At 35.2% G+C, this 26,662-nt stretch overlaps 1 protein-coding gene and 1 non-coding gene across 3 annotated transcripts; one reads left to right on the top strand and one right to left on the bottom strand.

Annotated features, from left to right (window-relative positions):
- Positions 1–3,350: 3,350 nt before the first annotated feature.
- On the bottom strand, positions 3,351–3,422 carry TRNAD-GUC (transfer RNA aspartic acid (anticodon GUC)). The gene has a single exon. It is a non-coding gene; the product is annotated as a tRNA-Asp (tRNA).
- Positions 3,423–4,682: 1,260 nt separating this feature from the next.
- On the top strand, positions 4,683–25,532 carry LOC141592944 (uncharacterized). 2 transcript variants are annotated; one of them, XM_074413838.1, is made up of 22 exons: positions 4,683–5,396; positions 5,816–6,032; positions 7,507–7,602; positions 8,485–8,636; positions 9,461–9,533; positions 10,508–10,630; positions 13,443–13,551; positions 14,148–14,227; positions 14,586–14,667; positions 14,800–14,939; positions 15,035–15,145; positions 15,245–15,361; positions 15,545–15,634; positions 18,112–18,165; positions 18,692–18,766; positions 19,828–19,903; positions 20,014–20,113; positions 21,461–21,530; positions 22,252–22,313; positions 22,686–22,795; positions 23,752–24,030; positions 24,998–25,532. In XM_074413838.1, the coding sequence occupies exons 2-22, from the start codon at positions 5,907–5,909 to the stop codon at positions 25,258–25,260; spliced, it is 2,388 nt and encodes a 795-aa protein (XP_074269939.1). In that variant the 5' UTR covers positions 4,683–5,396; positions 5,816–5,906; the 3' UTR covers positions 25,261–25,532. The 2 variants fall into 2 exon arrangements, with proteins under 2 accessions (XP_074269939.1, XP_074269940.1); XM_074413839.1 differs by having other exon boundaries at positions 5,006–5,396; positions 23,758–24,030.
- Positions 25,533–26,662: the final 1,130 nt, after the last annotated feature.

A 26,662-nucleotide genomic window follows, 5' to 3' on the forward strand; every position in this document is an offset into this window, starting at 1 on the left:
GTACATATAAAAATGTAAGGAGATGGAGTACTATTTTTACTATTTTATTGTGAAGTATTAGTATAATACCTTAATATGATTCCATATTTCCATGTATGAGAGAATGTTTAAGATTTGCTTCTTCATGTAGTTGGCATATGAAGGTATAAGGAGTAATCCAATTGGGATTTTGAGGGGTGGATGTGGTTTGGATGGTTGGAAGTTAATACCATAAGACATAACTTATAGTTATATGATATGAATCATATGATTGATCATTATTTGTTGTTATTAAAGTGGGACAAAATATCTTGAAATGCATTATTATCCACAATATCACTATGTATTCCCTCCATTTCGATCAATTGTTATTCTTTTGTTTTGGTATAAAGACGCGGGAAAGAAGAAGGAGCCAATTGTTAGATGACACTTAGATTAAATTGGATGTGAATGATCAAATTGCTCATCAAATACAATCCTGAAATAAGAATGACAACAATTGACTGAGCCCCAAGTGGAATAGGACAACAAATAACAGGGACGAAGGAAGTATTATTTGTATTATATTGTCTCATATATCTTTTGATCGTTGATATTTTAGGCCGATCGATACGACCTGTTTTTTCAGATTTCCGACCTTGATACAGCCCAAGCACGATAGGTTGGGTCGTGTCGTGCCAATGTGCCATAGCCCACAAGCGTACTAGATCAACTAATAAGGAGTTGTTCTATCTTAATCAGAGTTCTTGTTATTGAGCCCTGAAAATGTAGCAGTATTACAACTCATAAGGATGAATTTTACCGTTTTAGTGGTCATACCTATCTCAAATCCAGACTCAACCGAATAGTTAATCAGAAAAAACCTCTTTCCAATAAAGAACACAGATAAAATAAGTGGATAAAATAAGTGATTTAGCCGTTCAAGATATATGTCGCAAATGCTTGGAAGAAAGGTTCAATACTAACACACTTATGCGCCTCACGCATGCATGTTTGACCCCATCCAATATCCAGCATGCGATTTACGACTCTGGTCACGCGCAAAGATATACTCTATGTGAATAATTTTTTTATTTTTTTTTTGGTACATAAGAGGGCATAGCTCATAACTAAGGAACTAGATGAGGGGTTGTAAAGACGATTTTGAATAATGAATATTTGATTTCTCGTGTTAAAAAAGTTATAAGGACGATTTTGATATTAATGAAATTCGAAGTCAGTTTATGAGCATCGTCTCTTATAACTTTACAATTTAAGTTAGTTGATATCTACACTTTATTAAAAAACATTGATAACTCGCAAACATTCTTTTTATAACTTACATTATACATAACTGTTAAGAAAAATACTTTGTGTCTTTCGGAAGATGACTTTACACTCAAAAGCAATTCACAAAATAGAATATTTTAATAAATAGCAGGTGTAAGGGTGTAAGACTGCATCTCCTTGAAAGACACAAGAATTTTTCCCATTTTGTACCTAATTCCATATAAAAAATAAGATGGTGTTATCAGGCAGTATCGAGTTTCAATGTCACACTCACAAATACTCCACATTATATAGGATCCATTAAAATGACTCTTTAATTCAAAAGAATGTGTATTACTTGGCTTGGTGACGACCATTATTTTATTACTAATGAGGATTCGTATTAGTTTGTAGTATGTAAATATGTAATCAATTTGACATATACGTACGTATGTATGCTTGTTCACCGTACCGGTGAACATCCCATTTTTCAAGACCTGGAGATCACACTGGTCAGATCCAATCGGCCCGAGTTGTTAGGGGTTCAGACCATTTTTTTATTTGGTTCGAAACGGACCGGACTGAAGATCGGTTGTTTTATTCTTCATGACCCGGTGGCCAAACCGGATGACAACTGGCCCGATCCGGTTTGATCCAACTCGAATTATCGTTCCGACCCAATTTTTAAACAACCTTATACGGTTATACTATACCTATGAAATAATCATTTCTATAATTAATTATATAGTTGGATTACCTATAAAACCGTTTTTACATAAAATTTACTCCTTTATTTACAGCTTTATGGTCTTCATACCTCCCCATTATATTCTCAAATCTCAATTCACATATCATATATCATATATTTCATATGATTGTAGTAACCAATCACAAATAAGTTAAATTGTACTATAGCTAGACCTTTTCAAGTATCAACCGTGATAGTGTTGTTGCGTCAAAGATTTGTTAAAATAGAAAATGTATGTAATTGCCTTAAAAAAAATAGTCATGGTGTTAGGTCAACGTATAAAATGCGCCAAAGTCGTGTCATTTAGTATGACTTTTGTTGTAGGAGACAATTTGGTCCAATAGTAGCTCATTAATTTATAAAGATATTGTTCACGAAAATAAAGTCAAATATTAAATCAAGATCACAAATATTGCATTACGATACAAAAATTTTCTAATCTTAAAATGTTTAGTTTATACCATATGAACTTGTCAAAATATATAAATTGTGTATTTGAATATTAGTTTTTCGGCTAAACTTGTTGAAATAAGAAATGTGTATTCATTGTCAAATGTCCATCGATTTATATTGTCTAGTCCTCGATTTTATACATAATTCGATAGTTACTTAATATGACATGATTCATGCATCTACGGAGTATTTAGCATTTGTTTGCAGGTACATGAGACGGTCGCAGTGGTCAAGAGGAATAAAAGAAATGAAGCCCGCCTGATCCAATTTGGCGCCCAGGCCATTATCATCCACCATTCAAAAAACGTCGAATCTCATCTGTCGTTTGGTCAATTTCTAAGTGTAGCCGAGTTTGTTGGATATCTACTAGTTGGGGGGCCTCTGATGCCCTCCGATTTGTATTGTAGTTAGTTTTATGTAGAGTTGAACACTATATAATCTCATTTTATCTAATTTACCAGTTTATCGTTGTAAAAAAAAGGCATCTATAATCGATTATTAAACAAAAGAATTCATTTTCGAAAGTGGTCTCTATGTTTATCCACTTAAACAAAACAAATAAATCATCATCCGAGGTATGTTAAAGATTAAAGAAACAATTGTTTTATCAACGGTTAAGTTTCTAATCACGATTAGATTTCTCACGAGATGATAAACTTGCATTAAAAAGCAGCAAGAATCACATTATAAAGTGAGGTCCGAGTGCACAGGGGGATAAACATGCCTTAGAAAAGCAGCAAGAATCAAGACTACGAAGTGCAAAATAGAAAATGCGGTTGCCTGGAATCGAACTTGAGATTAACATGCATTGAAAAGTTGCAATAATCAAATTGCAGAGTGATGTCGGAGTGCACAGGTGGGGGTAAACATGCATTACAAAAAGCAGCAAGATTCAAGTATATGGAGTTCAAAATTAAAAAAGCGCCGTTGCCGGGGATCGAACCCGGGTCACCCGCGTGACAGGCAGGAATACTTACCACTATACTACAACGACTTTGTTGTTTCCTTTATCACAAAGATTTTTAAGATTTTGTTGTTTATCACTATTCGTTTGTTGACCTAACACACGGAGTAACTTAATAGGATGTAGGGATATAATTTTCAATTAGTCTTGCCGAAGACGGGTCGGAGCAAGTGACGGATAATGCTACTCACAAAACGGATAGGGGGGACAAGGTGGGGCCACCCCCATGTGCTTCCCTCTCTCCTCTATTTGGGTCATTTGTGAGGGAAAATGGTATCCGTCACTACAAAGTGACGGATACGTGCCGTCACAAATGAGATTTTGTGTATAATTTTGTAGGGTTTTAAGTTGAGTCTTTATTTTCTAAGATTTGTATTGTAATTTGTCATTGATGTTCGATGATATTAGTTTGTAGATGTCCTCGGAAATAGAGCCCAAATTGAGTAGGACAAATTATCTTGAAATTCGAGCAGAGCTTGAGTCCACCCGAGCTCGAGCTCAACTCGGCTCGTTTACACCCCTAGATATAGGAAGCATATGATTGATCATTATTTGTTAGAGAAGTAAGACAAAATATCTTGAAATGCTTTTATGTACTCACAATGCTACTATGTATTTGTGTATTATATTCTTATATTTATTCATATATGTAATATTTATAGTCGATTGATATTTTTCAACTATGCGTATTAATCTCTTTAAGTATAATCACGATCATTATGCTCTAGTTAATAATAACTTTGTATATAACACAAAGATAAAAAAAGATAAAAGACTGACTATTTGTAACAACAATCCGTCTTATTGTAGACGCACGTTACCTGTCTAAAGCTGTAGACGAATAATGTCCGTATAATATAAATTGAGAATTTGTGTAAAGCGGACCCTCAATAAATGACTTGATCGAAAAAGACGGGTTTGGAGTTTATGACTAGAAATCTGTTCAGAATAATCAAACCCATACCAACCTATACAAAAAATAACCCAATTCACCGCGCATTGAAAATTAATCCCGAGACTTAAAATTAACCTGGATCAAAATACAACCCGGATGACGTGTTTGTCATAAGTCATAACCAAAATCGTTGATTCAATAAAACCGAACTGAATGACTTGTAGTTGTCTGTCATAATCAAAGCCGTTGATTGAATTTGGTTGGAGGTCTATAAGAAAGGGAAAGAGAAAGAAAGTTATTGATTTCCTTTTGTTGGTGTTTGTTTGACCCAAACAAAGAGAATGAAATTCTCTTTCTTACCTCTTAAGGCTTCAATCCATCTAACTCATTACCCCCAAAGTATGAGATTTCATTACCTTTATTACCCTTCAACCACCTTACTTACCTACCAGTCTACCACCACACTTGCGACTCCCACCACATTAGTTACCTTCAAGAATCAAGACGCCATCGCCACCACCACAACCAAAACCACCACCACCATCGCCACAACCACCATGACGCCACCACCACCACCACAACCACCCCACGTCCATCACCACCATCACCACCCCACTTAAACCACGACCCACACACAAAAACAACCCACAATCCACCACACTTCATTTTCTTCGTGTAATAGTTAAGTTTTAGGTAATCTCTTACCTTTCCCCCTCTTACCCTTTCTAATTTTCTGTCCCTTTCTCTAAACAAACGCCCCTTCCTATTTTAATATATTTTCTTTCCTCATCTATTAAAACTTTATTTTTATAAAACGATTACCAGAATTGGATCATAGTAAAATTTGATCCGGACCGTTTATAGGAAATGAAGGGCCATTTCTATTGAGAAAATAAAGAGATTCCGGATCGATTGAAATTTAGCCATTGTGAATCGAAGTAAAATAAAATTTTCGTACGAAGTATACCCTTCGATTCACAGCTCTTCCAGAAATCGATCGATAATTACCATTAAAACCCTAGAAAATCAATCGCAATAGTCAAACAATCAAAGCTGTAGATCGTGTAAATCAGCATTCCTCAATTCTATACGCAACAAATTCGAATCAGGTAGTTTCTTTATATCAATATAGATTTAACGATTTCATACAAGTTTTCAATTATTTGCTTTTATTTTAAAGTTAATTGTGAATTTATGAATTCAGCTGGAAAATTGAGGTGATTTGAAGTTAATTTCATATTTTTATGAATTAGATAGAAAAATTACTCATGTTCTTCGCTTTTTTAAAATTGAGATTATCTGATTATATGTGAAATTGAGTTGTTTGATTGTGAATTTCCTCTTTTATGAATGTGAAAAGTTACAGATGTTCTTCGCGGTTTTTAATTGTTTGGTTGCATTTAACTGTTATTATCTGATCCTGAACTTAAGGTTGAGATTATTTGATTACTTGATAGCGAGATGCGTAATTGTGAATTTCCTCGCTTATGAATGGTGGTAGTTATAAATAATGGCTAACTGAATGTAGGATTGCTGATATAAAAAGACTGGTTTGGTGGCATTTGAGGCTGTGGGTGATTGCATTTTGTACGGATTGTATAGAGATAGATCGATAAAGGATGTTCAAATTCTTGAAAGGAGTAGTAGCAGGATCTGGTACTGGCGTCAAGGATTTGCCCTATAACATTGGCGAACCATACTCCTCGTCTTGGGGATCCTGGTCTCATTCTCGTGGCACTTCCAAGGTTTCTACCTAACCAATTTCATCGAGTATTATATTATGTTTCACGATTTGTATCTATTATTACCATCATCACTAGTAACATAGCTTACTCGATCTGCCTACAACTATACTTGTGTTGGATCCCACATGATATCGAGTGCTTGACACCCAGGAAATTTTATCACCTCTTTGTTTTGACGAGCCCTTGTCTACCCTGTAGCTCTAAAGGGAACTGGAAACTGACAGTAGCTGAAATCTAAAAATGTAGTGATAAATAATACTCCCTCCATCCCATATTTTTTGCCCCCCTTTCTATTTTGGGAGGATTTAAGGAAAATTGGTGAACTACCAACTTTACCCTTAAATTAGAGAAGAGTTGAGATATTAATTTTAGGGTGTTTATGGTGATGGTTAGTTATCTAGGGGTAGTATTGGATAAGTAAAGTTCATCCTTAAATTTAGAAAGGGGAGAATAATTTTGGGATAAAATTTGAAGGGAAAGGGGACAATAAAAGTGGGATGGAGGGAGTAGTTGATAAACTAGGTGATTAACTTTTAAAGTGTGGTAAAACTAGCTGACGAAGTAGCTGATATTTGGTAAAATTACATAAAAAGACATGTTTATTATTATGTTAATTAATCAAGGGTAGAAGTGCAACAAATTAACCTCAATTTTTTTTATATAACAAAATCTACTTGGAGTAGTTTTTTATTTCAGCTACCTTAAATTCATTTCAGTGAGGTGAAATGCTACTTACCAAAGACTTAACGAGAAAAAACAGCTAGGTAAAATTTTGGTCAAATAAGTCAAGTTTATTTACCTTGCCAAACAGAATTTGTGTCTCTCTCCTCTTTATTTTCTCCAAAGGGTTTAATTACATCCGTTTATTTTTTTCCTCTCGTTATTTTTCTTTTTTGATTCATGATGAGTGTATTAGTCATGTCTAAGTATTGTGTCTTATCTCCTGGATATATCATTTTCACTCATTGGTTGGATGCGGAAAATTCTGAAGACATTTTCCTTTTCTCATGTATTTTATAAAAATGCCTTTATTGGCCCGCTTGCTAGTATACTTTGCAAATTAGAGCTCATGGTTGGTTGGGTCAGCTTTTTTTTTTTCACCCATCTGTTGATGAAAATTAATGAGCGGGCATCTCTGTTTTCTGTTCTTGTAAGTCAATTTCATCTAGTGTCAAGTTTCTTATTCATATCTTCTTAATATCATCATTATCTGCTAGGTTTATTATTGTCAATATATAGCTTCATTGGAAGTAGAAATTCCGAAAGCCATTTTCCTTTTTCTCACTTATCTGTAAAAAATGCCTTGGAATTGCCCTCTTGTTACTAAACTGTGCAGTCAGAGCTCATGGATGGGTTAGTTTTTGTCCTTTCATCGGTGGACAAAAGTTAGTAAGAGTGAATCTCTCTTTTCTTGTCCTAGAAGCAAACAGTAACTTAATTTATTCTCTGTGGGTTTGTTGAACCATCTTGACAGGACGATGGCTCTCCGGTCTCAATTTTCTCTCTTACGGGAAATGCCCAAGATGGTCATTTAGCAGCTGGCCGCAATGGGGTGAAGCGGCTACGCACAGTATGTGATTCTTCCTTTTGTTTCAACCCTTTTCAACATGAAACTTCTGCATAATTGACTAGAAAAGAAGGGACAACAGTCCACATGTGTATCATTAACTTGGATTTAAGTGCACATAATATGGTCATTAGCAATAAAGTAATCATGGAACTTCTGCAGAATGTTGTTCTCTTTTGCTTGTCATATCTAGATAAAGTACAGTATTTATCATTTGACATTGTAGGTATCACACTTTCACCTAACAATACAGAGACTGTTTCCACATGACCCAAAATGAAAATTGCGTCAAAAAATCCAAAACACAGCCATTTTAGCGAATCTTTTTGCTTATTCGATCCTAATTCAATACCAAAGAATAATGATTCTTTTGCGTCATAAGTGGAAACATTTTCACGCTTTCACGGTTTCACCTATGAATTGAAGATTTGGAATGCATAGCGGGGAGTACGGTAGTTGTTAAGTGTCTTTTCTCGAATTCTCCCTCAGGGTAGTAATGTTGATGCTGAAGCTTGAAGCATTCAACTGTTGGTTCAAGGCATTGTTATCTCAATTTTTTTTGTCTTGCTACTTCGCACGCCACCTCTCTTTTTGCCTCAAGTGCAACCTTACATGCCGCCTCCACTCAATTTTGAAATAGAATTGATGGCGTATAACTTTATAGTATTTGATACAGTAGGTATGTATTATTAGCTTGAACCCTAATCCTATTTACAATTTATCCCTTTTAGCTTTGTACGCGGCAAATTTAGGGTTCGCTTTTTTGTTTTGAACACGAATGCATTCTATGCCGTAAACAGTTCTTTTGTGCATGTTTATGCCTTTTGCGTGGTTATCCTTTGATGCTCATACATTTAAATTTTGCTTTGTTTTTCTTTTTTACAGGTCAGACATCCTAATATACTGTCATTTCTTCACAGTACAGAGGTAGAGACATTTGATGGGTCAACTTCAAAGGTCACTATTTATATTGTAACTGAGCCTGTCATGCCATTGTCGGAAAAAATAAAGGAGTTGGGTTTGAATGGCAGACAGAGGCAAGTTATCCAACTGATTCTTTATTTTCACTTTTAGCCTGGTCATTGTGGTTTGTAGGTGCTCTGCAGCTGTTATCTTTACTTGGTGGTACGTCATTCTTCACCTCAAATGAGTGTTGAATGACAAAAAAATTGAATTAAATGGATCATATTCTGAGAGAGCACTTTTGTTCTTGTGGATAATTTAAATTGAGAGCTCAATTTCTGGATATGTGAACTTTTTGCGTCTCTGAGTATTTTGTATATTTGGTGACCTGGTATAAAGTCTTGCATATTGAGCAGCACTTGCTTCTTTTTTACTTTTGTGTTGTTGTCGTCGTCGTCCTGATTCACCTTACGGTCAAGGAAGCTCAGGTGGCGAGCTTCTCTGTTTCTCATCATCTCATGGGCTTACCTTCTGTTGTGATTCCTAACCTATCACGGAGACCCCTTTCTCTACAGCCAATGGATTTTACCAATCTTAATTTGTGGGTGCATCGCAAAGGAATGGAACTCCCATCCTTTGCAACCATACATATGATCATAACTTTTGTTAAACTTTTGCCGAATTTGTGATAGCATGACAAAGCTACTGAAATTATGTTTCACTTTACGTGTCATTTGATTATGCATAATAATATATGTAACAGGAGGCCAAGTGTGAGAAAAATGCAACATGAATAATTTTTTGTAGAAACATATATACTCCTATTAGAGAACCACGATATCCGACATTTGAATGTGTTGTTGAGGAAGTATACATATGTGCTGCAGTGTTAATTTACGCTTTTATATAAATAAGTTTCATATGTGATAAATGCTTTTATTTCTCTCCATGTTGACAGGGATGAGTATTTTGCTTGGGGACTTCACCAAATAGCCAAAGCTGTGAGCTTTTTGAATAATGATTGTAAACTTGTAAGACTTCTTTTCTCGACTTGCTACATAAAAGAATTTCTGGTGTATTGTTTCTCTGTTTACCTATTTCTGGTTCCTCCCTATCCTCAGACGTGCCTTTCTTAAAGCAATTTATGGACCATGAACATGCATATAAGCTCGTTATTTCTTAAATAGTTTGATTAATTATTTGACTGATGCCTATGTTGTTTTTGGCTAAAATCTGCCTTACTCTTTCTGTATCTCTGCCACATATGTGCTTCGGTGATTAATGGCTCATGTTTGCATTTTGCTTGCTTCGCCACGTACTTTTGAGTCTTTGACTGCAACGTCTAAGAGAACAAATCCAAATTTATGAAATTTTTTCTCTCGAATGAGATACAGATTGTGCTATTCATGTATAGGTCATAATATGGATGATCTGTAGTTAGTTACTGCAGTATTGTTCTCTTCAATTTTTCTACGGGGTTTAACATGGCAGTGTTGGAAACAAAACTGAACGTCTTTTGCTTCTCGAGTCCCAAACTGAGTGAGTGTGTTTGTTATTCCGTACACTCTACTTCCAAATTTCTGGGTGTTTTTGCTACTTTTATGTCCTTTGGTAACAAATGTGGTTCTATAATGAACTAGTTTTTGCTGCTGTAGATTCATGGTAACTTTTGAGTCTTTGACTGCAACGTCTAAGAGAACAAAATCCAAATTTATGGATTTTTTTTTCCGAATGAATCATACAGATTAGTGCTATTCATGTAGAGGTCATAATATGGAAGATCTGTAGTTAGTTACTGCAATATTGTTCTCTTCAATTTTTCTACGGGGTTTGACATGGTAGTGTTAGAAACAAAACCGAACATCTTTTGCTTCTCGAGTCCCAAACTGAGTGAGTGTGTTTGTTATTCCATACACTCTACTTCCAAATTTTTGGGTGTTTTTGCTACTTTATGTCTTTTGGTAACAAACGTGGTTCTTTAATGAACTAGTTTTTGCTACTGTAGATTCATGGTAACGTTTGCGTGGCCAGTGTCGTGGTTACTCAAACTTTGGATTGGAAGTTGCATGCTTTTGATGTGTTGTCTGAATTTGATGGGAATAAGGAAGCTTCTTCTGTATCAATGCTGGTAAGATGTTAATTTTGCACCTAGTTAACTCTAACATCTTAGTTTTTGTTCCAAAAACAGTTGATATATTAACATATGAATGTTATTAACACTAAAACACACGACAACTTATCATCTTATAGTCACAAAAATTTGGAGATATATCTGTTGTGTAATATCTATTTCGTCAACGAACGAGAAAACTGGTTATAGCTGAAGACGAACATTTATGCTGAAAGGAATGTGTTGTATTTTATACATCCGTAAGAAGAAAATGAAACTCCTGAAAATGAATCCCTCTTTTCATATTGTTTTCCATGATTTGCCAGTAGCTGTAGGCGGTAGCCTCGCTACCCATTCATCTCCATCTCCCCTTTTTGTGCATGAAATTGTTAACATTCCCAGAAAATGTCATATCAATCATCCATGAAGGATAAACATGAACAGACTCCTTGCGATTTCAATAATATTTCGAATAGTTGATTCCGAATTGGATCCGTCAAGTTATCCATAACTCAATAGTCAAAACAACAATTCATTTTGAGCGAACAACTTGGTATTTTATCTAAAGTTTATTTGTTAGACCCTACCTTTGTTTTGTACCATTTTGCTAACACCCTACCTTTTCATTTTTTTTCCTTAAGCATCACCTTCATCTTATTTTTATTTGTAGAACACTACCAACCTTCATTTTCCGGCCAAATTTGGTCAATTTTCGGATTTTGACTTATTTGGCACCCGTAATTCTTTTTTTTTTTTTTTAGTCAAACCCTTATTTCTCCATTTGCTCTGCTTTATTTTCTTTATTTTCATTCAAAACACCATATTTCCTTATCTTTATTCTTTCTCAGTTTTTTCCATTTTTGTTCTCCTTCCACTCTCCCCTTTCCGCTCTCCTAGGTTTTACAAACCGTTATTTTGCACATGTTTCTGGGTTTCATCTACTTGAAAGTGAAACCAACATCTCAAATTTGAAGCAAAAATATAATTGGTGTATTCTTGTGGGTTACAAGACTTCTTGCATAATTCACTATCAAAGGGAGGAGGTTTGCCACTTGCAAATCCTACAACCTTAATTTCGAGAAGCAGTAGTGTAACTATTTTAAGTGGGTTAATGAACAAATGACGGACTGGCAAATATGCTTGGTTAACCAACTATTGGATGAGAATAGAAGCTTGAAAATGAGGCGACACGACAAAAACAAAGGTTGTATGAAATTGCAAAAGAGAAGAATTCCACATATGCTAGGAAGATTGAAATAAATGGCTTGGTTGGAGATGCTAAGAAACAAAACTTTCATAGTTGTTGCTATTGTTGTATTTTAGGGTTAATGGTGTCTGGAATGGACCTAAATGAGTTGGGAAAAAAATGGTAAGGAAGAAAGAGAAAGGAAAATGGTATTTTGAAAAAAACAAGCAAGCTAAATGGAAGAAATAAGTGCCCAAAAAAAAAAAAAATTAGATTCATACATGGCAAATGAGTAAAGCTCGGAAATTTGACCAAACATGGCCGGACAATGAAGCTTGGTGATGGTCTACAACTCTACATATAAAATAATAAGAAGCTAGTACATAAACAAAAAAAAAGAAAAAGTAGGTAGTTGTTAATAAAGTGATATAAACCAAAGGTAGGGTTTGACAAAATACTCTTTATTCTAATATAAAAACTAAGTCTCATCTGTGGTGTTTGGTTTCAAGCTTACGTTGTCCATTCTAACGTTTTTTCTTCTAATTATTCTAGACAACAATAAGAACAACATCATAGTCTTAATTCCAAAATGATTTGGGTCGATTGACATGAAAAGTAATGTTTGAGAGACTTTAAAAGTCAACAAAGCATGATGATATAAGGAGTGTTAATTAAAGTGGCTGAAATTTTTTAAAGTAAACAAATCCAGTAACATTTCAAAATAAATCCAGTAATTTAAATAGAATTTTTTAAAAAACAAGTTAAAAATCAAACTCCTTTGTCGACGTTTCATTCCCTCCCTCTCTCCGTTGCCATACATTCCTCAATCCCAAGGAGTCTCCTTTATGCATGTTTTTTGACTTTTTATACTCCTTGCAATCTTCCCCATTCCCAGTTTTGGATCCTCCTAACTAGTGCATTCACTGTCTCACATGGCCAAACTATGTCAACCAACTCTCCATTTAGCTTCAGAGTGCAATTATTACAAAATGTTCGATTGAACGTGACAATGTATCACATTCTGAGTCGATACATGTGTGTATGCTACGGTGGATGTACGGCCATCCAGTATTGTTTTATTTGTTCAGAGTGCAATTATTACAAAATGTTCGATTGAATTTTTATTTCCATTTCTAATTTAAATTTTTGATATCAACTCTTCCATATTGTAACATATTATGGTAGAAAAAGTAGTTATCGGTCTATGTTCATCTTTCAGTATATTGTGAACTTATTTTAAGCACACTTTTAGTCAATGTAGATAACATTGATCTATGGTTGCAGTATCCGGATGGCGGATACCTACGAGACTCTGACTTTTAGTGTGGCGTCGCTTATCTATTGTATCTTATACAGTTATGCCGTTTCTAACTTTCTAGCGTCTCTTAGGCAAACTGTCATAATATGGAAGAATGTTACTAATCCTTACTATGTTGTGTGTATTTCGACTAAAAATGTACACACAAACTCATCGCCATTCTTTCTTTTAATTACCTCATGCCATACAGGTGTAATTGTGTGAAAGTCCTATCATCATCCATTTATATCGTTTTATTTATGTTCTGTATGTATCATGTAATATGTTAGAAATCCTTATGTTATTAACCAGCTTTATACTTGGTGACTATTTTTAACTCCTTGCAGCCATATGAGTGGCTTGTTGGCACACAATACAAACCAATGGAGTTAGCCAAGTCGGACTGGGTAGCCATTAGAAACTCCCCCCCTTGGTCTATCGATTCATGGGGCATGGGTAAGTATGCTCTTACTTATTTTAGGTACTTACTGTCCGATTATTTGGATACCGTGTGGGGAAGGTTGAAGTTTTTTGTTGGAAGATTGCTTGTCAGTTGTCATAGTCGAAACTTGAAAGCTTCATTTCCACTTTCAAATCTTGCTCGTCAAATTTAATTAGGATTCTAATTCAATTTATTTGTAAAGACATTTGGACCGCAATTGACATAAGAGCATCCTAGAAAGACCTTGTTGGTCGAAAGTGAGAGCACTACTACTTCGCAATTCTTGAAGGAAAGTTTGTAGGTGAAGGTGGCTTTTTTAATCTTCCTTGCAAATTCTTGTACCCACTGTGCACAATGACGGTAACGTCATGTCATTTAGATCACTTCGTAAAGATGAGAGCAAAGAAAGCAGTAGGGCTTTATTTTTTGAGTCTATCGAGAGTTGGAGGGGTTTGTAGGAGAGAGGAAACAAATGGTTGTAGTGTTTATAGGGTTTTTACAATAGTGGAGTGATTTAGTCCGGTGATGCAGCATACATTTGAAGGGATCTCTATTATTCTCGATTTTTAGATTTCTTTTGGTCTCTAATTTATGTATTACTATTTTTCAGGTTGTCTGATATACGAGCTCTTTTCTTGTGTGAAGTTGAGCAAGACGGAGGATCTCAGAAACATATCTTCCATCCCTAAGGTTTGACCTTGTATGCGTACTGAAAATGAACATTTAACTCCTGGATGTATGTTTGGTTCTCTTTTCTTTCTAGATTTCTAAATCTTCTACTCAAATATTATTAACAAGTACTTCCTCTTTTTTTTTTTTTTTTTTAATTTTTTTCCCACTTCTCAAATTATATGAGGGAAAATTTGTAAAGTGGGAAGAAAATAAAAAACCCGAGGGAGTATCTTTTAAATGGCGTGAAATGTGATTTCTTGCAATAGTACTTCTGACAAAAATTCCAAAGCTTATAGTTTAATTGGAGTGTTCAATTATTTTAGTATTCAATTTTACCAAAACGCATAACACTTTCATTCTTTCCCATTTGTCTCAGTCTTTACTTCCAGATTACCAGCGGTTATTGAGTTCGATGCCTTCCAAGAGATTGAACACATCCAAGCTTATAGAAAATAGCGGTTAGTTCTTCTCTGGTGCATAAACTAAAGGTCTTTCGGTCCTTGGCTACGTTTGAAATCACCTTTATTTTAGTACACTATAAGTCTCTGCTTAAACAGATCCTAAAACTTTCCCCAATGTTGATGCTTCAGAATATTTTCAGAATAAGTTGGTCGATACCATACATTTTATGGAGGTCCTTAGTTTAAAAGACAGTGTTGAGAAAGACACATTTTTCCGGAAGCTTCCCACTCTGTCTGAGCAGCTTCCTCGCCAGATTGTGCTGAAAAAGGTACTCCTACGCGGTCTAAAATATGTAATTGTTTTCATATATTCTTTAACATAGGCAATCCGTTGCTGGTTTATAATAGCTTATCTTTCACGTAGATACTTCCACTACTAGCTTCCGCTCTAGAATTTGGTTCTGGTGCTGCTCCTGCTTTGACAGCACTAATGAAGATGGGTTCTTGGCTGCCACCTGAAGAATTTAATATCAAGGTATGTGGTCGTCTTGCTTAACTGAGGTGGCATCACGATTTATTTATGGCCAATGTAAGATTTAATTTACCAATATAAGTTCCTTCCCTTCACTCTCAGGTGTTACCTACCATCGTAAAGCTTTTTTCATCTAATGATCGGGCAATTCGAGTTGCATTGCTTCAGCATATTGATCAATATGGGGAGTCACTTTCGGCTCAGATTGTTGATGAACAAGTATGTGTAGAACTTCCTTCCATAGTATAAAATCTTACATTTTGCTCGTCATGTTAACCCTATTATTAATCTGATTTGTGGTGTGATTGTATGTGGAGAGTCCTCTCATTTTCTACTTTCGACTTGGTTATATTGTTTGATGCCATCTACGTGCTGTACTAAAATCTGCTCTTTTATAATTAGGTTTACCCTCATGTTGCGACTGGATTCGCTGACACGTCAGCTTTTCTACGGGAGTTGACATTGAAATCGATGCTTGTTCTGGCTCCAAAGGTATACTACTAATGCTTTTAATAATTGCTGATAGACTGCCTCTCTTCTGGTTATTATGTTGGTACGAGGATTTGAGCTTGCCACTTCAACCATCCACTTCCCCTGTTTGAGATTTATTGGACATAATTATTTCTATTTGATTTAATGCATATATGTAATGTATTTATATAAATATATAAGACTCTTAAAATTGCATGCCTAAATAGTAAAAGTAATTCTCTTATTAGTGAAAAGAATTGTAGTAACATTAGATATAGTAATATGATAGTAATCACTCATTTGAATAGTCAAAGTAACAATATTAGCAGCGGGAGTAGTAAAAGTAATAGAAGCAACAACAGGAGTAGTGAAATTATCAAAATATTAATGCGGCAGTAATTATTAACAATGCTAACAACAAAAGAAAGTATATATGAACAATTAGCTAGCTAATCGATTCAAGTAAAATATTAATAGCGGGGTAGTGAATTTGTCTCATAATTTATTTCATTGTAATTTTAAGATATGTCATAGCAAAATATATTAATGATAAATTTATGAGTTATGCAAGTTTTAAGTAGTTATGTTTAATTGAAAATAATTTTTAATGGTAAATAGAGGTAGCCCGGGCGGGGCCGGACACCAATACTAGTTATCTATGTAAACGACAAACCAGTAACCGGTGTGATTTGTAGTATGTGTCAATCCAACAAAGATTCCACCTTTTATTCTTTAAACTAGTATGGATCGCGCGCATGCATGCGCGGTATTTATAGATCTTTTAGTTTATAATGTACTCCCTCCTATCCACTATATACTCTTCCCCTTTCCTTTTTACACAAGAAATAAGGAAATGCATTTGTACCACATAAAGCACACTACCCCACATGCAAATGAATTTGGACCACACAAATCTTCCAGAAAAGAAAATAGAGAAGAAAACCTGTATAATCCGTTTTAGTAAATAAGGAAGAAAATAGAGGATAGGAGGGAGTATTATTATTTATAGATTTAAAATTAACATACTATTACTTTTTCATATTTTAATAGGAGGATAAAAAATTGAAATGTAAAACTAATCAAAAGAATTGAGTAAAGTCATTAAATGTGTGTTTTAATGAATTTTTTTACCACAAACTAATGATTTAATTAATAAATTTTCTCAAATAATTTTAAAGTTTTTTTTTGTCATGAAATTAATAATATCATTTCATAATTTTTTTTATACGAATAAAGTACGTGGTAAGTTTTTTTTTTGTTTTGTTTTTTTTTTTTTTTTTTTTTTTTTTTTACGAAGCTAATAATATCAATTTATCGGTTTTTCATATACGAATTTTTAGATTTATACCAATTTTATTTTATTTTAATTTATAATTTAGTTAAAAAAAGATTATAGTGATTAAAGATTATATCTTAATTAAAAGATAAAAATGTAGTCTTGTTGAGTTGTTTCCTTATTTAGCTAGATTCCTTTTGGAGGGAAAACTATTGAGAAGTTTTATTCTCTTAGTAGTAAGGGGAACGCTCTGGTTAGATATTTTTGTCAAGAAACTGTCGGTTTTACTCCATGTTTGGGGTCAAGGCATGCATGCTTCATTGTAGATTATCTATCATTATTGTCATGTGGTATTTCCAATAACTGATAAGACTAACCTATGATACTCGGACTCGCCCTTTTGCCCGGAGTACCCGTGTCCGTACGACCCGACCCGGATACGGACACGAAATTCGTGTCCGGTCGGCTTCCAGAAATATGGACACTTCATTGTCAACAACCCGAAAGAGTTGTCGAAGAACCAGTTCGCCGGAGAAATAGATTTTTTTTTAAGCCATAGATAGTGTATATACAGTAAAGAAGATGAAGATGTGTCGGGGTAGATGAAGATGTGTGGGGTAGGTGAAATGTGGGGAAGGTGTATGGGGATAGGGAACCTTTAAATTCTCTCTCTCTCATTTCTTTTATTTTTTCTATTTTTAAAGTGGAGGTGGGATTGGGATGTAGTGCTTGACAGGTGTCTCTGTCTTGTTATATGGAAAAGTCACATTTGGTCTCCTTAATTAATACTTCAAGACAATTACTTTTCATTATACTACTTCGTTTCTAATTCCAATTAAATAAAGAGAATAAAAAGCTAAATATATGAAAAAATATAAATAAAAATAAATTCCCGAGTCCAAATATAAGATTGGATACGTATTGACCGTGTCCAAATATAAAAATTAGATACGTTGACCGTGTCCAAATGTTGCCGTATCCACTAATTAATCGTGTCCCCGTATCCTTGATTTTATAATTTTAAGTGTCGGACACAAGGATTCGTACCCGTATCCGTACATCGTACCCGAGTCCGAGCATCATAGAGACTAACTCATGAAGATTCAATGAGTATCATGAATTTATGTTTTCTTATTATTTGAAGACTTAAGTTATGTAAAGTTATTTCTGGAAGTATTTTGTTATTCTTTCTGAATATTATCTTTTCTTTTACTTTCTTCAGCTCTCTCAACGTACAATGTCAGGATCCTTTCTGAAGTATCTTTCAAAGCTCCAGGTATTATATGTGATCTGTGGCTAACATTAATGGTTTTTTTAAATCGTCAAAAATGAAAAAAAGAGCAAAAAGGAAAAGAAATGGTTAAACCCAACAACTAAAAAGAAGACAATAAATAAAACAGATCATTTAGTGCTACTATAAGAATGAGTCAGATGTACAAATGTGGAGAACCTTTTGAAAAGAGAGTTAGGCAGAGTTGAGGTTGAAAGTGTAAAGGAAAAAAAGAACTGGGAGTGAAACAAATTCAAAATCTTGGGAAGGGTAATAAGAAGATCCAGATGAAAGAACCAACTCCCCTGATGAGATATATGGATACGTTTTAATGCATATCTTACCTACTGATTTGAATGTTTCCTTTTTTGAGACTGGAACACCTCTTTTATACTTCTTTCCTCCCTATAGAGTACTGGATGCTTTTTTTATTAGTTTCCAGACTCTTTTGAGCTCTTTGATGCGTCATTAGGGTAGATTACTGGGGCAGTATTTCGTAAGGGGCTTTTATTTATCCGTCTTTTTTTTATAGGTTGATGAAGAGCCCGCAATCAGAACAAATACCACCATATTGCTGGGAAATATAGCAAACTATCTTAATGAAGGGGTAAGTATGTGGTCTTTTGGGCTGGTGTCGTATTCTCCCTTTTATTTCCAAAATTCAGGACTTTTGTATTTCAGACTTTTATTTGTCAAGTTGATAGCCTTGTGATACATGATTACATTATCGATAATGATTCTGGCCCTATTAATGTATACAATGTAACAAAAAAATTGGCCAAAAGATTCATGGTTTTAGTTTATTATTATATTGTTTGTGAGTTTGTGACCGACGTTTTCAGGTTCTCTTGATTCCAGCTGTATTCGGCTGGGGATTCTTGTGCCAAGTTTCTTCCGGCAATTTGATGCTTATTCACTCCAATCGCTCTGATTACTGTTTATCGAGTTCAGACTTTAAGAATATGAAAATTCAGGAAGAGTTAAAACATAAAGTCCCTTTAAGCAGTTCTATGCTTATTCACTCCAAGTGCTCTGATTAACTGTTTTTCTAGTTCAGACTTTTGAAATATGAAGATTTATTCAGCATGTCCTTTCCCCAAGACTGCTGTTTGTGTAAGATACATATTTATGGCAGGAGATTAGGAAGTTAACTTACTCTGATCTGACAAAAGTTTTGTACGTATCAGTTCGAATTTGGAAAGGAGCCTGAGCTTCATCTTTTTTATTTTATTTTATTTTTTTTATTTCTTTTGTGCAAGTTGGGCTTTTATAAAAGTTTTTTTTAGCGAGAGGAATTCTTTTTTTTTTTTATGGAAGCAAAAAAGGATTTCATAGAGATGTCTTATGGTCATGGAGCATGTTAAGCGGAGTTTGTTAGCTTTATTGAACACAAGTGAACCTGTTATGTCTTTGGTTGGAAGGAAAGGAGTGGGGTGTAACTGTATTTACTTGTTTGTTATAAATGATTATAACTGCAGATCCACAAGTGAATCAGCATGCTCTTCGTTTTTAATTACTTTTTTCCAACTGTCATAATTCATTTTCTTGAACAATCTCCTCCACAATTTCATTATGCTTTGTTTAATTATTTTTTTCAATCTGAAATCATTGTCATTTGAAAGGCTTATTTGCGAAAGGCAGCTCATAATGGTAACTTTTTTCTTGTAGACGAGGAAAAGGGTGCTCATAAATGCTTTTACTGTTCGTGCATTACGTGATACGTTTCCTCCAGCACGTGGCGCGGGTATTGGGTTTAAATTTATTTCTCACGTTTCTCTTTACTAAGGGCTAAGGGTCAGGTTATGTCATTATTTTTCTTTTAGGTTTATAGTTTTTTCCTTCCTATCTTATCAGGAATTATGGCGTTGTGTGCTACAAGTTCCTCTTATGATATCTCCGAGGTTGCAACAAGGATCCTACCCAATGTGGTGGTGCTAACTATAGATCCTGACAGGTGTTCTCTCCTTGTATTTTCGTCTAATAGGTCTTAAATAGTCTTACTTGAATCGTCATTTGTTTCATTCTGGTAGCTCGTTGATCGACATTGCTTATAATGTGGTACAGTTAAGGTGATGTTTGTCCTCTCCTTATGTTGTCCTGTGTTGTCTTATGTTGCCGCTTAACATGGAAGTCAGATGCATATACTCTTACCAAATTTACACATAATGTAGTCGTTGAACAATGTGATTACTGTGTTTGTAAATTTCACTAGCGAGCGGAGGCACTAGCCAAAATGCCTTGGGGTGCCTTAGGTGTGCCATTTGCATGAGCTTCAGCTTGTGAGGCACTCGACTATGCAATTTCTATATTTTTCCTTTTACTTCTTTTTTTTCCCTCATTACACCAAGATTTTATTTATATACGAGCTTGTTTGAGTTGGGGAATTTGGAAGGAAAGGAAGGGGAAAGAAAGTATGGGATATAAAATCCCTTGTTTGGTTAGCAAATGAGGGTGGGGAAAAAAAGGAGGTGGCTAGGGGTGAATTCGGAGGGATCCATTTTCCCTCCCCAGGGCAAATCAAATCGCTTCAACACATGAATGATTTGGAGGGAAATTGTATCCAAACACACCTACTTCAGTCCCCTTCCCCTTCTCTCCCCTTCTTTTCCCTTCCCTCTATCCCTCTCCCCTCCTTTCCCTTCTATTTTGGTATCCAAACACACCCCTACACGATAATTTCTTAAGGAGACAGCGAAATTGGTGCTTCATGTGTTGTTGTAAGTTAATTATTTTTGAAGTATTAATGCTGAGAACCAGTTACGTAGGATTAATTTATCTCGATCAACTATTATATGCAAAACAATGAATATGTAGAACTTATTAGCAGCATGATTCTACTTGGTAAATGTACTAGTAGTCCTTTGCAATTGCCACGACAGTCAAATCATTGTTTTCATGAGCAGTTTAGTTTTCTGGAGTTTGGAATAGCTTCAGAGTTTGGAATATTTTTCTGGACTTTGGAATAGCTTCAGAGTTGCTTCAACATAAATATGCAAGTATCTGATACACCATATGCCATTATACGAATATGCGCAAATCAGTTCACAATTTGCTTGGGAAAAAGCAAATTTGGTAACCTAGCTTGGATCGTTTAGAGGTCTTATATGTATCGTATCTTTCATTCTGTGTAATTTGGTTGTTGGAGCTGAAGTTGTTAGATGTAGTTATGATTCAGTTGGATAACCGGGTTTACATTTTACAGTCTTCAACATTTCAATTTGGTTAATTCAGAAATTATTGCCATTCTTTGAAGATTGTTCCCGATTTGTTTTCCTTCTTATGCCTGTTGTATTGTGAGCAGTGATGTTCGATCCAAGGCGTTTCAAGCTGTTGATCAATTTTTGCAGATTGTAAGACAATATAATGAGAAGGTACGTGTTCTAGTCGCTTTTCAGCAGCATCTTTATTGCCCACATTATTATCGTTATTTAATTGTCACCATCATCGTTTTGGGCGTCATTAATTTTGTCACCATCTCATATTGCTTTTCATGCGAGAAAAAAAAGATCGAATGAGTTAATGGTTGAGCATGCTTGACATTTGTGAAAAAATGCTTACTATTTTAGACTCAAGTTATCCTTAACAAAGCTGTAAAGGCTAAATGAGGTTGTGCTTGACATAAACTGACTTAGGATTGAAATTTCTTGATGAAGCACGTCTTTGCTAACTTCATCAAACTTGGCAATGATAGATTTTTAGGTATAACTTTCTTATCGCAAATTATATTGAACATAGAAGCAAGTCTGAGGCACTGATTTTTGCATTTCTGTTTATATAGACCGTATAACTGCCCTTTTCCTTGTTTAAGACCTTGTGACATATAAGGACAATATGTGACTCAGGGATTCTAGTTGTCTGTTTCCAGTCTTTCCACTTTCCAGAGTGCCCCTCATTTTCCTGGTCAATATACTGCCTAAGGTCGGTGTCGTGAAGACACTGCTCAGGGTTGTGCAAATAGCATGTACTCGTGAAGACAATATATTGAGACACTGCATTGGGATGTTTATGGGGCGAAGTATATGTTAGTATGTTACGCTGAAGTGGTAATACGATCCATCAAGTCCTTAAACTGTTTGTTTGGGCATATTTCAGGGGGATACAGGTGATGACACTATGACAACCATGGGAATTCCTGGAAATTCAAGTTTGCTTGGGTGAGTACTTCTGCTACAGCAGCAAGTCTTTTCTAAAATATCATGTAAATATATATTTGATTCGTTGGTTTATGGCTTTATGCTATAACTTTGTGTTTGTATATATTAGATGTTTCCATCATTCCAAAATTTAAATAGTCAGAAATCAACATTTTTTTGCCTGAAAGCTTGATAAGTGGCTAATTTGATTTACATTGTAACATTTTTAACTAACTGCGAGAGGAAAGATATGGGTTCGAGGATATCTGTGGTATTTTGCTCTTTCTGTGTTTGCTCTTCTCGACCTACAATCGTCAGAATCCTGTCGTTTGTACTATTTCTTACTCTATGCTTCTGGATCTTGATATATACAAGTATACATTTATGATGCAGATGGGCTATGAGCAATTTGACTTTGAAGGGAAAAACTTCAGAGCATGCACCAGTTGTTCCCGCAGGATCTGGTATACCTCTTCCTACAGCCACTTCTGATGCAAGTTCAGGTGTGTGTGTTTAGCTCTAAAGTTAACTGTCCATTACACCCAAGTTTGTTTTCTGTTGGAAGCTAGTAAGGTCTAATAATGCTCGAGGTTATGTTTGACATAAATAATTTATACGGCTCCTGCTTCAATACGTTCTATTATAGCATAAATAATACTTCCTCCGTTCCATTTAATTCTTTACGTTTGCTTTATACACATATGCCAATGCACGTTTTCTTTTGTTCATATTTTCAGCTACATGTTACTAAAAATTATAAAAGTTTGATTTTCATAATCCATTCGGTGAGACGATTTAAACAAGATCTCACATGACTATCTTTTATGTTATATATTAGAAATTGTATTGGAGATTCTCCTTGAATAGTGCCGAAAAAGCAAACGTAAAGAAACAAATGGAACGGAGGAAGTAATAATAAACAATCTTTTACAAAACTATATGCAACCCAAAAAATTTCAAGTTGGTAGATGGGTTAGACTTAGAGGTCAGGGAGTAAGTATCCTATCATGTCTTCGTCCGAATGTAACATAGCTATATGCAAAACTATTGCAACCCAAAAAATTTCTCACAATATTCACTCATCCAGTTGCCTTTAGTAGACAATTTCTTTACCCTTCCTACTTTCCACCATCTTAAATATTCTACCATTTTCGAAACCTGCATCTTCCAAAAAAAAAAAAAATAGTCCATTTGCAAATGTATCGGTTTCAGCTGAATGGAGAGGGTACAATACTACTGAAAAGCATATGATTTTCGTACATAGCTTATAGCTACTGCACAAATTGAAAAACAGTGTCTATTTGATTTGTTATGCATATAATCATATTGGAAGTGTTAAAGCATCAGATGGAAGCCACATTGAATGCGATACACGGATACAGTCAACATAAAATATTTTCTGCATCTCACAAGTACTGTGACTTCATTGGTTTTTATGTGTCTCGTTCAATTATTTTAGTTGCAGATAGTATGGAGACAAGTACAATTCCTACGCCTATCCGCACTAGTTCAACTGTGGATCTAGTTGATCACCCTATGCCAGCATCCCCGACATCTACTGATGGCTGGGGAGAACTTGAGAATGGAGTTGATGAGCATGTTAGTGACAAAGACGGTTGGGATGATATTGAACCACTTGAGGAGCCAAAGCCTTCTCCTGCACTTGCAAACATCCAGGCTGCTCAAAAACGACCAGTTTCACAGCCAAAATCTGTCTCTTCACAGCCAAAACCTACAGGTAACTTGATAGCCATCCTGAGTGCCTATCCTCTTATGTTCAAAGTTCAAACAGACACAATAAAAATCATGAAAACTGTGGATAATAAAGCTACTAGATGGTATGATCGGATTTGAGCTAGCGAGAACCAACATTACTCAATGTTTCAAAGGCTCCCACAAATTGCAGGATATCTTACTCTTTTGTTAAGAATGCAGAGACTAAATCTCCCATTGCCCGGGATAGTGGATTAGTGGGTACGATTTTTACAATAAAAAGAAATGCAACCAGCTTAATGAGGGCTTTGACTTTATTCTGTTACCATCTAAAAGCAGAGATTAATTTTTTATTCAATTGATGTTTTACTCTCTCTTTTACTTGGTTCACTTTTAGGGTGTGTTTGGATAGCAAAAGTGGAGGGAAAGGGAGAGGAGGGGGAAGGAGGGAAGGGAAAGGGAGGGAAGGGAAGGGGAGGGAGAATGGAGAGTTGGAGTTTTCCCTCCAAATCTTGCCTATGTTGGAGGGGAAACATTTTGGCTTGGAGGAAGGAAATGGAGGGATCCATTATCCCTCCCCCTCCAAATCCCTCCACCCCTATTTTGCTATCCAAACTATGGATATTGCCTCCTTCCAAATCCCTCCTCTTCTTTTCCTTCCAAATCCTTCTATCCAAACAAGGCCGTAAGGTATTCCGGATCCTTAAGTTTTACTTCGGTTTTTAAAATCGTTTTTAATCTTTATTCTCGATTTAAATTCTAAGTTTTTATAAAAGAAATCCGGACTTCGATTTTAAAACCTATAAGTTTACCTGACTTTTTTATTATGTTTCACTCCCCTTTTGTTTTTCAATTTTTCTTTTCTATTTTTTCGCATTTTGAGCTGAGCGTTCACCCATAGACGGTTCTAAAGGATGATTCATGTCAGCCAACCCCAAATCATTTTGGGATTAAGGCTCTGATGTTGTTGTTGATGTTTTACTCTTTTCTAGTACACCAAGGAACAGCAAGAAAAGGAAAGGATGACGATGACGAATTATGGGGTTCCATCGCTGCCCCTCCTCCCAAGATAACCGCAAAGCCTTTGAATTTGGGAGCTTCAAAAACATCTGATGATGATTTATGGGGTTCAATAGCTGCCGCACCACCCATGACAAAAGCTAAACCCTTGTCGGCTGGCAGGGGCCGAGGAGCTAAACCAGCTGCCCCTAAGTTAGGTGCCCAAAGGATAAATCGGACATCATCAGGGATGTAGATATCGCAAGTTGACTACTGAATTTGACAGTTCAGGTCAAGTAGATAAGAAATTGAATTTGTGAAGGTTTTGTATGATCTCATTCTTTTTTGTCATTTATATATAGAATTCTCAGTAATAACTGTTTATTTGGTCATTAAACATTCGACTAGTTTGTCACGAGTCTCTTCTAAGTCGGTTATCTTTAAGTTTTGGTTTTGTTGTTCAAATGATCGATTCTTCATGTTGTAAAACTACAGCATTTTAATTGTACGTACAACTGTTTCTTCGCTTGGGAGATGTGAGTTATTGAGGTATGTTGTACTCCGTGTCGGACATTTATTTTGTGTTATCTAGTGTTTTACGACTTTTGTGGGAGAAATGTTTAGATATGCTATAATGTCGAAAGCTTTGTATGGTTGAAAGCTCTCTAGCTATGGTTAATTTTTGTACGGGTAGGCAAATGTAGTTTTTTTTTTTTTTTTAATTGAAATAGTGCGCTAAACCAAACTAATTAACGGTTTAGGATCGTTTGGAAGCTATTCTTCATCAATGGATCCGCGTCTTCACTTTTGATTTTTTGTTGTAGATCTTAGATAAATCGCTACTCTAAATAGCGAATTTATCCTCTTATATCAAAATGTTCGCCTTTCACGGTAACTGACAAACTAAGCACTGTAGAGTTATATTTGATGTAAATACGAATAATTAGCTGCGGCTGCCCTTGTGACGGAAATATTCGTCATAAGCTTGCGACGGGTCAAGTACTATCCATGTGGGTAGATAAGACAAAAAAAATTGTTACTCCCTAGTCATTCTGCTTTTGTCTTATCTATCCTACATGGGTAGTACTTGACTCGTCGCAAGTTTGCGACGAATATGTCCGTTATAAATGAGAATTTGTGCCAATGAAGAGAGTAGAAATAGAATAATTAGGAAGGAAGTTTATGATACTTTATATAAGAGGATAATGGATTGATTACCAATAAATAGTGAATTAATTGGTGATTGCCAAAATGTAGTGAGCCTTAGGCCGTTGGGGTGGCTTTCATTTGATTCGTTTTCTGTCATGACCTAACAAAATTAAAGGACCTATAGTTATACAATTACACACACACATACACTTATGGCCGACTTATCTATTAAACATACAACACTATACAAGTGCTAAAAATGGGTCCATTAATTATGAAGAGTTGACTATTTTGTGTTAACTTTGGTTCATAATTGGTGGTGGTTGCTTCTTTAATCTCTATTCTAACATTCTTCTTCTAATGATTGATGATGATGAGCAAATAGCTTGTGATACATGACTCAATAGTGTAATAATAAAGATATTTTACTCTTCTAGCCCTAGAATGATTTTGGACATGGTAATTGATATCAATTACTGATAAAAAGACTCTCTAGCCTAATCACGACA

Source organism: Silene latifolia, chromosome 7 (genome assembly GCF_048544455.1).
Source record: "Silene latifolia isolate original U9 population chromosome 7, ASM4854445v1, whole genome shotgun sequence".
NCBI classification, from domain to species: Eukaryota; Viridiplantae; Streptophyta; class Magnoliopsida; order Caryophyllales; family Caryophyllaceae; genus Silene; species Silene latifolia.

What these genes read in the sequence shown, in the direction of transcription:
- LOC141592944 (XM_074413838.1), top strand. Translation starts at nt 5,907, where the DNA reads ATGTTCAAATTCTTGAAAGGAGTAGTAGCAGGATCTGGTACTGGCGTC. An exon ending in CTTCTTCTGTATCAATGCTG is followed by an intron (nt 10,631 to 13,442) that starts GTAAGATGTTAA and finishes AACTCCTTGCAG; the next exon opens with CCATATGAGTGGCTTGTTGG. An exon ending in GGAAATTCAAGTTTGCTTGG is followed by an intron (nt 22,314 to 22,685) that starts GTGAGTACTTCT and finishes TTTATGATGCAG; the next exon opens with ATGGGCTATGAGCAATTTGA.